The 16,735-nt window shown below is 45.7% G+C and overlaps 1 protein-coding gene across 4 annotated transcripts in view; it reads right to left on the bottom strand.

The window, feature by feature from the left end:
- Positions 1-16,735, bottom strand: part of LOC130206618 (intermembrane lipid transfer protein VPS13B-like) — a 401,351-nt gene that overhangs the window by 76,144 nt on the left and 308,472 nt on the right. For all 4 annotated transcript variants that reach the window (XM_056434667.1, XM_056434665.1, XM_056434669.1 and 1 more), the window contains exons 39-41: positions 7,727-7,929; positions 6,592-6,817; positions 4,232-4,416 (exon numbers count right to left, since the gene is read on the bottom strand). In XM_056434667.1, the coding sequence (XP_056290642.1) occupies positions 4,232-4,416; positions 6,592-6,817; positions 7,727-7,929 (614 nt within the window). The remainder of the gene's footprint in view (positions 1-4,231; positions 4,417-6,591; positions 6,818-7,726; positions 7,930-16,735) is intronic.

Here is a 16,735-nt window from a genome sequence, read left to right as displayed (position 1 = left end):
ACCATTGTTTGTTCTGTGTGCACCGACGGAGGGACGTGAGGCGGAGGGTTGACCTCGGGTTCCCATGGCAACGCCGACGGCGGCCACAGGAGCGGGTGTGAAGCGGTTCATCTGAGGCCGCGGGCCACGGGGGCCGACCCGAACATCGAGGGGACGATCGCATTTATTTGCATATCGGGGAAAAAAGCGAGTCTCTGTAACACGCTGAGGCTGAAGTCCACTGAACTGTACTACCTCCTCCTCCTCCTCCTCCTCCTGCTCCTCCTCCTCCTCCTCCTCCTCCTCCTGCTCCTCTGAGCCGTCGGGCTCAATCCTCAGCTCCTGTGTTTACTCCTGGTTTCTCAGGCTTTCAGGGAGACGAGCGAGAGGGACGCACGAGAAGAAAGAAAAGAGAGAGGAGGGAGCAGCAGGAGGACACCTGCTTGTGATCGAGAGGCCTGGACCACACCGGCGGTGAGGAGGTGAGAATGAGTCACCTTCTTCTCTCCCCCTCATCATCACCCCCCCCCCCCCAGCTCCCAAATCCAATCACTCTGACATCGTTCCTCCCTCTACTGGATATAAAAACAGTGCAATTTTGACTTTTGAGTAATGGAAGAAGGCTTGGATTCCCCCCCCCTCCCCCGAAACCACAACTATTTAAATGCAGGAAATCTTGATTTTATAAAATGTTAATATGATCTGCTCCGGGGGGACGAAGCGAGCAGCACGGCTCAGATCAACGACCCCCCCCCCCCCCCCCATCAGCAAAAGCAAAGGAAAGGAGGAGGGTGGGGGTGTGTGACCAAAGTAGGGAGAAAAGGAGGAGGAGGAGTAGAATGAAAAGATGGAGCAGAGACACTTTTATTGCACCCCTCCTCGCCATCCACCTGCCGAGGAAGGACGAGAGAGCTCCACGCTACGCGTCTCTCTCCCTCTCTCCCTCCCTCTCTCTCTCTCTTTCCGTCCGTTTTTCTTTTTCTTTCCTCATGCCTCTCACTTTCCATTTCTCAAAATCTATCAGCCTCCATCTCCGTGTGGCCACATGGTAATTTTAGAGGCCTGAGAAATCATGTCTCTCTCTCTCTCTCTCTCTCTCTCTCTCTCTCTCCCTGCACAGCCTGGATGTGAAGTAATTGAAAATTCCTTTGGAACTGAAACTGAGCCATTAGTGTTTTTTTTTATGGCTGCATTTCCTTTTTCTCAGTCACTGGATTTTTCTTTCTGGTCTTAAAAAAAAGAAGAAAAGAGACACGCAAAATAAAATTGATCGAGACTTTTGAAGTAATAATTATTGTCTGCCAGAGGCTGAACACAATGAAATGTGGGATCGCAACGACTTTGGCGGAGGACCAAGGGCTCTTGTTAAAATAACCCCCACAAACCCGCCGGGCTTAGTGCTGCGCGGCGTGTGTGTGTGGAGTAAAACACAAGGAGAGTAAGCAGTGTGTGTGTGTGTGTGACGTCTCCGTAAACTGATCCTGATGAACACGTTACCGTCACCTCCTCCACGGCGCGTGAGTCACGTGACCAAACACTCGGCCCGTCTCCCCCCGTCGGGCCGTCGCCCCGAAACCTCTCGTTTAAAAAATCGGCCGGACTAGAGGGAGACGCCGCCTCCATCTGTGACCGTCTATCTCCATTCTCCACCGTCTCTCACCCCCCCCACCTCCCTCTTTCCTGTCCATCTTCTCCCGTTAACCACCCTTAACTCACCCTGCCTCCTCTCCACACACACACACACACACATCTCACTCTCCACTGTAACTCAATATGTGGGCCAATCAGCGAGAGGCTTTGGAGTTTTCGCTCACTATAGACTTTACAGCTGGGGCGGTGGGGGGGGGGGGCGAGCTGGGAAGCCAGACATCTGCAGCACCTTTCCAGTATCTCTTCTCTCCCGGTCCGACACACACACACACACACACAAAGAAAGCAGACGGGGGACAAAACATCTGCGCTGTAGGTGAAAAAGATTGTGGGAGTCCAGGAAAGAATCGGAGAGAGAGATAAAGGGGATGGGGGGGGGGGGGATATGCGGAGATGGGAAACTTCTGCTGCGGATTGAGGAAGCGAGAGAGAACAGGAAGCTGAGCTCGAGCCGTTAAAGAAAATGCAATTAAAAAGTAATAAACTAATAAATCGTCTGGGAATGTCGTAAAACTCCCGACATTCATATCGGTAATAACCAGAGACCGCATTGCGACACCAGCTGCAACATCAAATTTAAAAACAACAGCAGCGAGATTATAGAATGTGATAAAATACTACATATCATACGCAGTGGATAGTCAAGGAAATAAATAAATGATATAATTTAAAAGGGACATATCAACTTGTATGATGGGAACGTGTTTCTACTAAAATATACGTTTTAGTGCCTGTCCCTTTAAGAGACGCTCCCCCCCTGAAATAAAGCCCATCTGTTCTGGATGGTGGGCGTCTTCCGGTCCTCTGTATCTGTAGCTTTTATATATATATATATATAATATATATATATATATATTATATTATATATATATTAGATATAATATAATATATATATATACATATAATATACATTATGGCATATATATATATATGTATGCCATAATGTGCCGCTCGGAGCCGTATCGGTGAATCCATCCCATCATGTCCGCTCTCCTTCGTCCGAGTCGCTCGAGATCCGATCCCGCACCTTCTGCTTCTACGTGACTTTTCGCCACGAAGAATTTATAGAAAAAAAGCCTCAACAAACGGCAGGAATTAAAAAATAATATCGGACTTAAATGTAACCAAAACAAGCTGTGGAACGTTACATGAGCAGGAAGAGGGGGAAGAAGAAAAAGAAATCCCAGGAACGATGCATTAGTTCAGGATTCAGGACGGGCCTCGGCGTAGCTAACGGGATGACAGGAAACATGTTTCATATATCGTGTTACCAGAAATGCCGTTCCTGATTGCACGGCCAATAAATAAAGACGGACCCAGAGTGACTTGTAGCTTCTAGCAGTGTCAGGGCGGTGGACCAGAAATAGCTAAAAAAAAAAAAGAAAGATTACGAAGGAGGATGTGAAAGAAACGGGATTGGGGAGTCGAGGACGATAGGCTGGGGGGTGGAGAGGCCGAGGATGAGTGATAGGGGGGAAAGTGGGTTGTCCCGCCCCCCCCCCCCCGCTGAGGACCCTATAGACTCAGTAGCTGCTACGCGCTGCCAAATTATAACCTCATCTGGGGGTTAGAGACACCTGGCTATTCACACCGGAGCACGCGCGATGACTTCCACAGCTGCCGGCCGTGTAGAACATGTTTGGAGAGTCAGCGGGGGTCTCCGTCATTCAAATAACACCGAGGGTTATGGAAGTTCTCATGACTCATGTCAGGGGAATTAAAGATGACCCCCGAGCCCAACGCCGAGACAGTTTATTTCTCTTTCGTTGCAGGTGATGGGAAGCGGGGAGACGGGGAGTCTATCTCGCCCGTCTTTATACGGCAGTGGCCTCGCTTCCCTTGGAGTTTTGCTTTATTTATTCACGATAGGCTGTGTGTGTGTTTATGATTGAAAAAATCTATTATTTGTTCCTATAATTTTAACGACTAATTTATAGAATATACTAAATATTATTTGTTTAATTCCTGAATAATAATAATTACTTTACCTAAAATAAATATAAAAATTACTAATAAATCAAAATATATATAATATATATATATATATATAAATATATATATAATATATTAAAATATCTATATATAAATAAATATTTCTGTAACATTTAATTTACCTTAAATAAATATAAAAAATATCAAAAAATATTTTTATGTCTGTATTTTATTCAGTCGTCCTGAAAACATAAAATAAGACTATTTTTGTATAATATATAAAACAATAAATATATATAAATAAACATGTTTGTAATAATTAATTTACCTAAAATATAAAAATATTAATAAATATTATTATAAATACATATTTCTATATTTTATTCAGTCGTCCTGAGAATAGAAAATAAGACACCTGATGAGAAAATATACTGCCATAGTAACCCTAAAATCTATGTTTTTACTTCAGTCAAGATAATGAAAGTTACATCACTCCAACATGGCCGGCAGAGAAAATGACCCAATTAACAACGCCATGCGACGTTGTTAAAAACTAATAATCAGGCTTTGATGAAGACACTTATCCAAATGTCCGTATTTCTGTCATCCGTGACCCTGGAAGTGTGTGTGGTTACGAGTTGGGCGTGTCACATGAACAACCGGTCCCTACCTGCAGGACGTCCCCCAGGTCGGCCGTGCTGATCTCGGGGTCCTCCGTGGTGTTGAAGGGGACGGGGGTGATCCTCACGAAGGTGAGGACGCGGGGCTCGGGGTACCTCCACAGCATCACCCCCGGGCTGTCCTCCGTCTCGCTGTAGAACACCACCTCGTGGGGCCCCGGCAGCCTCTGGGAAGCTGCCACCAAAAAAATAAAAGAAAAGGAAATCGTATCCCGTCAGAATAAAACTGCATTACAGGAAGACGTCAAAATAAAAGAGGGAAAACATACGGCGAAAGGCCGAGGGGGGATAGTTAATAGTTGAAAGGGAAAAAAAGGAGCTAAAGATAGACCGACAGATACAAGATGATGTGACTGAGAAGCAGAGGAGGAACTGGAAGGAATCCATGTATTTGATCTTTTTTGAAGATGCAGCAGATTACTAGTTTAGTGCACTGAATTCTTCTGGTTTCATAAAAAAAACACACACAAAACACACACACAAGATTCCAGAACAAAAAAGCCTGTTTTAAAGGCTTAACCGGCCTCCTTGAACATTTGCAGATGCTCGTGGGATGCACAATAGCGTGTTGCCGTGATGTTCTACTACGGAATACGAACCCCCCTTCCCAAAAAAAATAAGAAAAAAAATCAAAATCTCCCAAAAAGAAGTGCTGTAGATGTTTCCACGCTTTCAGAGATGTTTATGTGCGTAAGAAGCCGTTGCGTAAACAAAGTGGCTGAGTAAACATTTTCTCTCCGGAGTAAACAGCCACGGCGATTGAACCGCGCCAAGCACCTGCAAAAGCTGGACAGCGCCGGGCCTGAACCCCTGAGTGGTGTTTGACTTAAGTCGCGGCTGCTGTTTGGGATTCAAGTCCTTTTTGGAAAAATGTTTATTTGAATGAAAAAAAAAAAAAAAAAAGCAGAGCGGAGAAACTTGCAGCTTTTGTTCGGGGCCCCCGGGGGCACGCGAAAAAAAGAAGAAAAAAACGCGGCAAGTCAGCGAAAAAAAAAAATCTGTTCCTGGCTATTTTCTTTCGCCCCCCTCCCCCCCCATCCCCCTCTTTCATGTGAAAGCGGTGTGCTGCCCACTTGAGAGGGGGACGGGGGACGGGGGGGGGGGGGCATTGTTCTTTAAAAAACAAAAAAAAAGTTGCAAATGAAAGAAAAACAAAAAAAAGGGGGACACTTTGATGAGGTTTTACTTTCCTCGGAGTGAGAGACGGAGAGGAGGAGGAGGGGGGGGGGGAGACAGAAGCCTCCCCTCTACCCCGTCTCTCTCAATCCATCTTTCATCTTCTCCTCCGACCCGACTCCATCCATTCGTCCCCTGTGTCGGGACCCCTCGGGGGCCACGCGCTGTTTTTCTCTCTGCACTCCAGCGAGGGCCCCGGCTTCTTCTTCTTCTTCTTTCTTTCTTTTCTTTCTCTCTCCTCCTGACCGCTGACAACATGTTGCAGACAGATTGTGCTCTCTGTTCTCGTTCACTACTGTACGTTCTCCCGCTCCAGCCAGCATATTAAACGCATCAAAGACCAGAGGAACAGTGCAACAAACAAAGACTCAACCACAGCTGACAGAGTGGACGGCTGGTCTACAGCCAGAGACAAGTTTGATCCTCTGTGTATAATGTTCCTGTGTGTGTGTGTGTGTGTGTGTGTGCAGAGGACAGCACTACACAGAGCACAAAGAGGGGGAATAAACAGCATGTTACTCAGAGTGGAACCAGGCAGACATGTCCGATGAAACTTCTTTCCACACACGGGGCTTTGATCTGACTTTGATTTAAGGCCATGTGGATCTTAAGTGACATCTCACTTTGGCACAAAAGGTCCCTTTTTTATGTTTTTTGTTTTGTTTGTACCAACAGTGTCGTGCATGAACACGCTCTTGGATGGTTGTTTTTCGGTCAACAGTCAACTGAAAAGTCATTTGCTTGGAACATAGAAAGCAGTGAGCTTGATTGCTTTTCCTTCAAAAGTTGTAAAATGCTGTATTTGTGTATGTTGAACATCACGAGTGACATAGAAGTGAAATATATGGGTTGTTACACGAGAGAATTAAAATCCAAAATGTGCCCAAAATGTGCCGTTTTGGAGACCTCGCCTAAATTCTCTGGACCAAAACCTCTCTCACTTTGTTCTGCGTCACTTTTTCAAAGTCAAACTTGGCAGATGTTAACATATTTTAATATGATTTGTGAGAGTTTTAAACCTTTCAACTACCTCATTCCAAACACATAATCATCCTGGAAGTGCTTTTTTTTCCAATTCGGACATGACATTTTTATATATTTTCTGTGTGACATCTTCATTTCCTCCTACCCAGTAACATACAGACTGATAGGTATTATATGTACTGTTATTCACCTGGGTCCTGGATGTATTGGAAATGCCCCGTGCGCAGGTCGTCCGAGCTGTGCTCCGTCCAGGGGGAGGCGGAGCTCGGGGACGGCGGCGGCAGGATGGGGCAGGCCTTGCCCTGGGAAGGGTTCTCCGGCGGCTCTGGATCGGCACCTTTCTGCAGGTTGAGGTAGACCCTCAGGTGCTCCTCCACCAGCCTCAGGCAGCTCAGGTGCTCCTGGCCCCAGAAGACCTGCGGCGAGGTGGAGTTAGTGGGCGGGAGAAGTCACAGCGGATGCATGAATAGGAACGGTTCCCATCATCTAACACTCTTAACAAGGAGAGAGGCGTTCAGGGTGACCTTCACATTGCCCAACACACCTCACATCCTGCTTCACTCATCGCCCCGCGGCATTCCCCTTCCCCCGGCTCCATCAAAAGCTCGTCGGCCTGGGGTTTTGGACCGAGGGCCCGGAATCTCTGACACACGGCGCGGCCCCGCTCGCCCCGCTGCTCGTGACTAAACTCCAGAAACGGGAACTTTGGGGGTATTTTCTCTCTTCTTTTTTTCCCCCAGGTTTCTTTGGAAACGAGAGCACGAAAGAAATCGGAAGGAATTCCGGTGGTTTTTTCTCTCTCGCCGCGGCACTTGATTGGAACGCCACACACGCCAATATTTACAGTGGGGGAAATGTACGATTGCGTATTAAGTGTTGAGTTACGAGTCGTGTTTCCGCTAATGGGCACGGAATAAAAAGCTTTGAACGAGCCATTAAGAATGGGGGTAGGAGGGGGGGGGGGGGTTAGGGGCTTCCCCCCCCCTCCCCAAACGAAGTAATGTGGAATAACACATTAGTAATAATGCGCTCAGTAACATTGAAAAAAAAAAAAGAAAGGGGATTTTTCAGTTTGGATTATTATGTAACTTCTCACAGGAAAAAAGGCACATAGGATAAAATACCCATGAATAGTTTTTTTTTTATATTGGTGACTCAAACATTCAGTGGAATTACAGCCGGCAACGCCTTCTGCCAAAGCAGTTTATCTGTACTCAATCCAACCCAGGTGGAGGGGTGCTGATCGGACCCAGAACCTCTCGAGACCGGGTTGATACACCCAGGATGCTGACGTTGATGTTTACGGGCTATATGCACACACAGACCTGCAGCAGGCCTCCCTTCAGGTCCAGCAGCAGCTTCGGGGGTCCGGGCTCGGGTCCGGGGCTGCCGCTGTGCCGACACCAGCGGGCCTCCAGGGCGGCGCCGCAGGAGAACGGCCCGAGCAGGAGGCGGCTTCGCTCCCTCAGACCCGTCCTCGCCGACAGATCCCGCAGCTCCAGCTGCACGGACGCCGCCTGCACCGCATCTAAGGGGGGGGGGGCAGGAAGGAAGGAGCGGCGATGAGCCGGCATGTCGAGCAGAGGGGGCGGGGCAACGGGAGGCGAGCGATACGTCAGAAGATACTTTGGACTGATGAGGAAAAAATGTCTCGCAGAGGAACCCTGTGTGCTGAGGTCAGGGTTCAGACACGTTGACCAATGGGTGTCCAGGATTTAAACCAAATTTACATGACCAAACATTTTGTGAAATCTCGGTGTATTCATGAAAAAGTGAGATCATGTTGTATTTAAACTAACAATGAGAATTCAAAAGCATACAGTATAACACCTTAAATGATCCAAATGAATGAGAGACAATAGTTTAGATTAAAAGAATAAAACATTTGTGTCTTTTCAGTTAAGGTGCGTTCACTTGCAGCACGAAAAATGTGCGCTGCGAGTATAAGAGCGTCTGCCGGCTTATATACTGAGTGTCATTCTTTTAAAAGCATATTAATTATTTAAAACTCAGCGTGAATGCACATATGAATATAACAAATTACATCAGTTTAAAAAAAATGTGGGGATTTTTTTTCTTCCCGGGTATTTTCCATGCCTGGAAATAACCTTTTTAAAAATTCCATGACTTTTCCAGGTTTTCCATGAACCCTGTGAGGAGCAGCCACTAATTTAGTGATTACATTGGAGAAAAAAAAATTAGGAACGAGGGTTCAACTAGATGGAAAAATACCCTTAAATAAATACTAGTCATAGTTCCAAAGTGAAATATTTAATTCTCTCATTATATACATAAACTAACACAGCGCAACCGAGCCAGAAGAAACTGGAACCCATCAACAGCTTTAACTCAGAATTCAGCTGCACGAAGGCCGGCCTTTGTGTTTTACGACAGATACTACGACCGTCTGCCTGTGTCCAAGTTCATCAACCAAACTATCGGACCCATTTTATGTAATGACCACAAACACTTGTGATTGGTTCCTCTTGATGGACAGACATGGGGAGCTCGCCTTTGCCTTTATGATTCTATTCAAGTGGACTCATTTTAAATTGACTGTTATGTACCAGATAAAGCTATTAATAAGACTATTAATACGTTTGGAAATGAGTGAATTTCCCCTAATATTTGGGTTAATACACACATCCTCCGCCAATAAGAACAGGAAGTAGCCACACACACGTTTCAGTGCCTCACTAAACGTGAGGCTTTATAGTTTCTATGATTTACAGGCTTGACCTTAAATGTCAAAAGTAATACAAAATAAAGAGAAACAATTTGACAGATAGTTTGAACTGCCACTTTAAAAAAACAAAAGTAGACTTCTATACAACCATAAGAGTCGCCACCTGGTGGGCAGTAAAGAGAATGCAGCTTTAACACATGAAGCATAGATGCAGCTTTAACACATGAAGCATAGACGTCTATACAACCAGAGGAGTCGCCCCTGGTGGTCAGGAGAGAGAATGCAGCTTCAACACTCAATCCTCTCATGAAAGACGTTGTTGATACGAGTTGGCAGTTCACCTGCGGGCATCTCGCGGTGCAGAGCGAGCGCGACGACTTCCTGGTCTGCGGACGCCGGCTCGGATTCATGAGACGGCACGAAGGGAACTCCCCGCCGGGCGCGTTGAACGGGGATCGCTCATCCACACGCGGAGTCAAGGAGACGCGGACGTATTCAGAAAGAAGATCAAAGCCAAGACGGTGCACACCCAGGTGAACAAGTGGAAATCAAACACGCACACACACACACACACACACACACACACACACACACACCAATGTGCATCAAAGCGTTCTCTCCTGTCTCACTGAGCCCAGTCGACCGCAGCCTCCTGGTGCTGAAGCCAGCAGCAGCAGCCGGCCAGCGCTCTGAATGGGTTTTAATGGGGGGGAATCCCTTTGTTTCTTCACCTCTTTCCTCCTTTCTTCCATCAGGGTTGAACAATAACAGTCAGACGCACCACATCTTGCACGCTCCCTCTGTCCACGTACGGCCGCGCCACCGCCGCCGCCCGAGATGCGTCAGCGGGCCGAGCCCGATGGACTTCACGCCGCGGAGCGGTGAGGGTCGTGACGTGGGAAAGGGAGGAAGAGGAGGAGGAGATGAAGGAAAAGAGCTGGGGAAAGTCTTGGAGGAAGAGGCGGGGAGTTACCTGTGAGCATGTGTGAGCCACGGGAGAGAACGTAACGAAAGCAAGTGATGATGATGGAGAGAGAGAGAGAGAGAGAGACAGAGAGGGCCCACAGCCCTGCGTTATCTTCCTCATGGACCTTGTAAATGACTCTGAACAGGTTCTGTTCATATGGTGAATATTTCCCGCAAGCTTTTATTTTGTAGGTGCCTTTGTAGGTTTTGGGTCATTTTATTTTGAAGTTCTTCCGGCGAGACCAGAAGTAGATGTACATCACCTAACATGACTTTGCAAAAAGTCCGTTAGCTAACGGAGTACTGGTGGAAAAGGTGTTCATGAGTATTTGTCTTCCTCTATGAACGGCTACGCACCGAGCTGGACCCGGAACACGGCACTTTGGGTTTTATTTGGGCTTTGCCGACATGTTGAGACTTTATTTTTAATTAACTTGTATTGTGATAAGATGCTAATGCTATATGTTAGCTATATGTTCCCTTTAACCCTCCTGTTACCTTCACATTTACTCACATATTTTACCCTCGGGGTAAATTAAAACCTCCAGAAAATTATTAGAATTAATATTGTTTCCCAAGTTTAAGTGTGAGGTACTTTATGTTTGTTTGTTGACTACCTAAATAGCCCTTTAAATTAAAAAAAAAGTTGATATTTCTGATATGTTTGACACAGTGAAAAACAGCCTGGGGTCAAATTAACCCCAAAGAACACCGACATTAAACATTGAATGGGGTCAAATTGGCCCTAAAGGTAACAGGAGGGTTAAGAAAGAGAACATGTAGTGATTAATGTCCACATGTATATATAAATATCATTTAATTAATCTTTACACTCATAAGAGCTCATTTCTGTTTTATTTCTTCCATCAGCTCTTACGGTGGTTTCTGTAAATTAAATGGAAAAAGAGAAACTCTTAAATGTATGTTGGTCAACACACCACCACTTCAAAACATCCCATCATGCCACATCCCACAGAGCGGCATGGCAGAGCGATGACATTGGGTTGTGCCACTGGCAACAGAGACACGCACACGCACACTCACACACACACACACACACACACACCGGAGACAGCTGTTGCTCTGGGGGTATTTAAGGTGGCTCCACTTTATGTGTCAGATGGCTGAATGAAATAGATCCTGACGTGTGGACACAGAGCAGCACCTTGAAAGCACTTCCCTCACGCAGCCCCTCATTTAACAACCTGCAGACATCATTTAAAGACACACACACACACACACACACACACACACACACACACACACACACACACACACACACACACACACACACACACACACACACACACACACACACACACACACACACACACACTACAGTTAAAACACCGTCGACACTCGTAACCAAGAGCACTAACTAGAGGCTGATATACATCGTCACCTCTCCAAACACACACACCTACATTCAAATAGGGAGGAAACAGACGTTGTGTGTGTGTGTGTGTGTGCGAGCGCTAAAACAAAGTTTATACCGTTTACCAAAAGCTGTATAACCAGTGTTGGGAGTAACGCGTTACAAAGTTACAAAGTAACGCGTTACTGTAATTCCACTACTTTTAGCGGTAACGAGAGTGTAACGAAGTATTTTTTTAAATCAACTAACGCAGTTACAGTTACTGAAATTTAAATGAGTTCGTTACTCGCGTTACTCTCTTTTGTGAAAAATGAACACTTGCAGACAAGAAGACAAGCTAGGCTACTTTAGCTGCTTCTGATCTGACATCGCAGGACCTTGGTGGCGCAATGATGGAACGTCTCGGACGTTATGGACTGATGACACGGAGACGGGACGACGTTATTAATCCTCCTTTATTGGGCATCCACCAACACAGACAGCGTGCTCCTCTCGGCTCAGCAGCTCGAACATCAACAACAACGGTTCCCGTCAACCACCCTTAACTTCCGTTTTCCGGGAGGTTAACCCCGCCTCCCCTCTACTCCGCCAATCACAGGCACGCCCCCTCGACCAGCATCACGGTGCCACACTGTGATTGACAGCCACTTCCAGTGTTGCCAGGTCCGCGGTTTTCCCGCGGAATTGGGCTACTTTTGAAGTGTTGCCGCTGGTTGAATTTTTTGTCCGCTGGTTCGGGTAGACCTATTTTGCATGCAAATTACATGAATATCTTTAAATACAAATCCATATTTTAAATGAAATAATTTATTTATACCCAAATCCTACCAAACTGACTCCAGATCAGCACGTACACGCCGACACATCCGCGCACACAGGTGAGCACCCCCCCCCCTCAATTATATGCAGCACCTCAAGGCACCTTTGTTTTCTCTTTTAATTAGTGTTAATACTGTAGGCCAATCACTTTTATTTCATTGGGCCTAATGTGGTAAAAAAAAAACTGTTAAATGACTGAGACAGTTATTTTGTATTAAGTTAAGTATTAAAAGGGACTTTTGTACGACTGCTTGATTTGAAGGCCTGTTGCCCTGTTGATTGCAATAAATAGGTCAACAACATATGTTTATTGTGTTTGACTGTTCAGTACTGTTCATTACATTAAAAAAGCAGACATAAAAGTAACTTAAAAGTTACTTTCCCGAGTAACTAATTACTTTTGATATACAGTAACTAGTAAAGTAATTAAATTACTTTTAAAAGAAGTAACTAGTAACTATAACTAATTACTAATTTTCAGTAACTTGCCCAACACTGTGTATAACACACTTACAGCCTTGACGGAAATATGATCGAGCTTGAATTGTTCAGGATTATGATCATAAGATGACAACCATGATGATCTGGTCAGTACTGGACAGACATATATATATATATATATATATATATTGTTACACATACATTTATAAGATAAACAACATATAATGTGGTTTCAGGTCTCGGTGTGACCTCCAGCTCCTGTTCTATCAACACATACTAAATATTAGAGAAACAGGTTTATTTTTGCACAAATGCTCCTTGGAAACTTTCCCAATTAACTACATTTCAGGTTTTCGGAGCACTCACTGCATGTTGCCCAGGCGGATAACTATGGTGGGTAACTCGCTACGAGAGCTGAACGATTAAGACATTCGGAAACGTTAAGTGATTGGCTGAAAAATAATGGCCAACTAATTTAATCATGGAAAAAAAACCTTTAAAGAATGAATTTAAAGCAAAATATGGAAAACCGTATCCTCTAAATTGTGACGATTTGCTGTTTTTCTCTGTTTTGGAGTCGACATGGATCCTAATTGTGATAACCTCATCTCATATCGAGTCATTTATATGCTAAATGCATTGAAGACGATTAGTTAGTGGGGTTAACTTGCCGGATCACAGCGGGGTGCACTTCCACACATAACTCTCCTCTTGTCCCCTGACTATTGAAACAGAAATCATATGAGAGATGAAAAAAAAGTGGCTTTCTTTTCAGCGGCGTAAACAAAACTGACGCGATCGGAAATTACAAAGAAATGAAAAAAAAAAGACAAATCAACGGGTAATATTTCACTTTGTTCCACCAACAGAAGTTTTCCCGTGTGCCGGAGTAAATCACCGTGAAGAAGCAGGGGGGGGGGGGGGGTCTGCAGAGGGCTTTGTTGTTGTTGTTGTTGTTGTATGCATGTGAAACAGCGAGCACTAGTAACACGGTCTGCTGATACGTAGGAGTCTGTGTGTGTGTGTGTGTGTCAGGAAATCGGGAGCACTCTATGGGCAGTCTGATGGAGAGCTGAGAGATTAGGGAGGGTCTTGTTTCATGGACCTTAAGACATATGTTCTCCCTCTCACCCCCCCCCCCCCTCCCTCTCCTTTCTTTCATTGAACTATAAATGCCCCCCTACTTTGGGGAGTGGTGAGCTGTGGCCGGAGGGGGGGGGGGGGAGGTATGCGGGCCCTTTCCACTTGCTTTTCATTAACACAGGATCTGGTAACACACCTCACTGTCAACCTAATCCCCTCTCTCTCCATCTTGTCCCCCTGGCAGAGGGGGGGGGGGCTGCCATGACCAGGTACAGAGCCCCAGATGTTCCAGGGATGAGGGGAGAGGCGGGGGTGGGATGACAGGGTCGTCACCCTGTCGCAGCGATTGGCTGTGTGTGCGCCGATGAAGACGAGGTCCTCGGTCCTGTCTTCCATCTTTCTTCCTCCACCTCTCCCGCTTCCTTCATCCAACATTATCTTTTTCTTCCGTGCTTCCGTCCTTGTGTTTCACCCCCTTGTTCGGCATGTTCTTCTTTATCCCCCCCCCCCCCCCTTCTCTTCTTCTACTTCCATCAGCCTCCTCCTGCTTCCGTTCGTTCGCAGCTCTTCCCTCTCCCTCCTCTCTCCTGTTTTCTCATCCCGAGGTCCATCGATCTTCTCCGCCTGGCCCCCCTCGCATAGCAACAGTAGTGGTCTTACATCTCTCATGGACAGCCTCTCCCGGGGGGCTGGGGAGTGGGGGTGGGGGGTCATTCCCCGCTGACTTATCGAGGCTCGCGGCTCAAAACGCTCGACCTAACAGCACGGCGATCCTAACCTTTATCTTTGTGGAAGGAAAAAAGAAAGAAAGAAAGCAACAACAAAAAAATCCACTCTATTTGTTTTCTGGGGCGTACGGAGCCGTCTTGGAGGGAGGGGGGGGGGGCGAGTGCCGAGCGATGGAGGCTAGAAGTCACCGCAGATACATCTATTGTCACCGGTGATCAGGCCGTGTAATTGGAGGCAGTTTGTCACCCTGTACGACGGCAAAAAGAAGAATCTGGAAACACTATGCGAAGAAGGGGGGGGGGGGGTAGTAGCCTAGAAGAGTGCTATCATGTTATCCAGAAGAAACAACGGGGCGAGACAAACATGTCACTCTCACTCGTACCGAGGCTTCGACTTGCATCGGGATCTGAACCCTCTCAGGTATTTCACAGAGCACTAAAACCCGATGTACGAGGAGCAGAATGAACCGTTAGCTGCACACGATGACAGCATTAGTTTTACAGCAATTATGATAACGTCATACGCGGTGTGGTTTTATACAAACAGTATTTCAAAGAGCGTAGAGCCAAACTGGGGACCCATGAACCAGTGGGTACCAATAAACACCAATGGTCCTGAACACAACATTTGTATTTGTGAATCGTAAAGTTGTCTTGAAGGGAAGTTTCTCTGTTTCAAGTTGCTGGGAACGTCAAGGACAGTTCACTGCACACTGAGCTGCTTACCATAAACACATCAAAGAACTGCTTTTATGAACACATCTCTTTTGAAACGTAGCTCTGTGAGCAAGAGAAGAGAGAAAAAAGAGGTTTGATGATCTACCACCGAACCGTTTGCTTCTGAAGACCCCGGTTCTTTGTGACAGGACGGGTCCATTAAGAACCTTTTCATCCAAAGAACTAGAACAAAGAGTTCTTCGAGGATTATTGAAACCCTGGGAGGGGTTTATCTAGAAAGTAAATAAATGGGTCCTTGGTTGAAACCCTGGAATATAACAAAGACTCCCATTGGAATCTCTTGGGTAGGGTTGATATGACATCCTTGGAATATTAAAAGGTTCTGTACCTTGTCATGGCGTTACATATGCATCTCTCCAGAACCCTTTGGGTGGGTTCTAGATGAAGCTATGGTAACATATAACAGTTATCAGTTGGAACCTTGGGTGTGTTCTAGATGAAGACATTGGGATATACAAGGTTTTTTTGGTAGAACTCTTTGGGTGGGTTCTTGTGAACACCCTTAGAGGGTAGATATTTTGTGGATAGAACCTCCACGGAGGGTTCTGGGTGGATCCATTCGCCATACATATGGGTTATCTGTATAACCTCTCATACAGGTTTCTGGGCACAACCTTTCACACATGGATAGAGGTATAATCCTTTATGTTGGGTTTGGTAGATCTATTTCGGTGGGTTCTTGTGAACACCCTTAGAGGATAGACATTTTCTGGATAGAATCTCCACAGAGGGTTCTGGATAGAACCATTAGCCATATACATATACATGGGTTATCTGTATAACTTCTCATACTGTATACAGTGTTCTAGGCACAACCATAGCCACACATGGTTAGAGTTATACTCCTTTATGTTGGGTTCTGGTAGAACCCTTTGGGTGGGTTCTTGTGAACACCCTTAGAGGGTAGACATTTTCTGGATAGAACCTCCACAGAAGGTTCTGGATAGAACCATTAGCCATATACAATATGTACATATGGGTTATCTGTATAACTTCTCATACAGGGTTCTGGGCACAACCATAACCACACATGGTTAGAGGTATAATCCTTTATGTTGGGTTCTGGTAGAACCCTTTGGGTGGGTTCTTGTGAACACCCTTAGAGGGTAGACATTTTCTGGATAGAACCTCCACAGAGGGTTCTGGGTGGATCCATTAGCCATATACAGTATGTACATATGGGTTATCTGTATAACTTTTCATACAGGGTTCTGGGCACAACCATAACCACACATGGTTAGAGGTATAATCCTTTATGTTGGGTTCTGGTAGAACCCTTTGGGTGGGTTCTTGTGAACACCCTTAGAGGGTAAAAATGTTCTGGATAGAACCTCCACAGAAGGTTCTGGATAGAACCATTAGCCATATACAATATGTACATATGGGTTATCTGTATAACTTCTCATACAGGGTTCTGGGCACAACCATAACCACACATGGTTAGAGGTACGATCCTTTATGTTGGGTTCTGGTAGAACCCCATACAAAGGCTTGAGGA

This window comes from Pseudoliparis swirei, chromosome 16 (assembly GCF_029220125.1).
Source record: "Pseudoliparis swirei isolate HS2019 ecotype Mariana Trench chromosome 16, NWPU_hadal_v1, whole genome shotgun sequence".
Classification (NCBI taxonomy): Eukaryota; Metazoa; Chordata; class Actinopteri; order Perciformes; family Liparidae; genus Pseudoliparis; species Pseudoliparis swirei.
The sequence above is the reverse complement of the archived record's forward strand: the minus strand, read 5'-3'. Positions and strand labels throughout refer to the sequence as shown.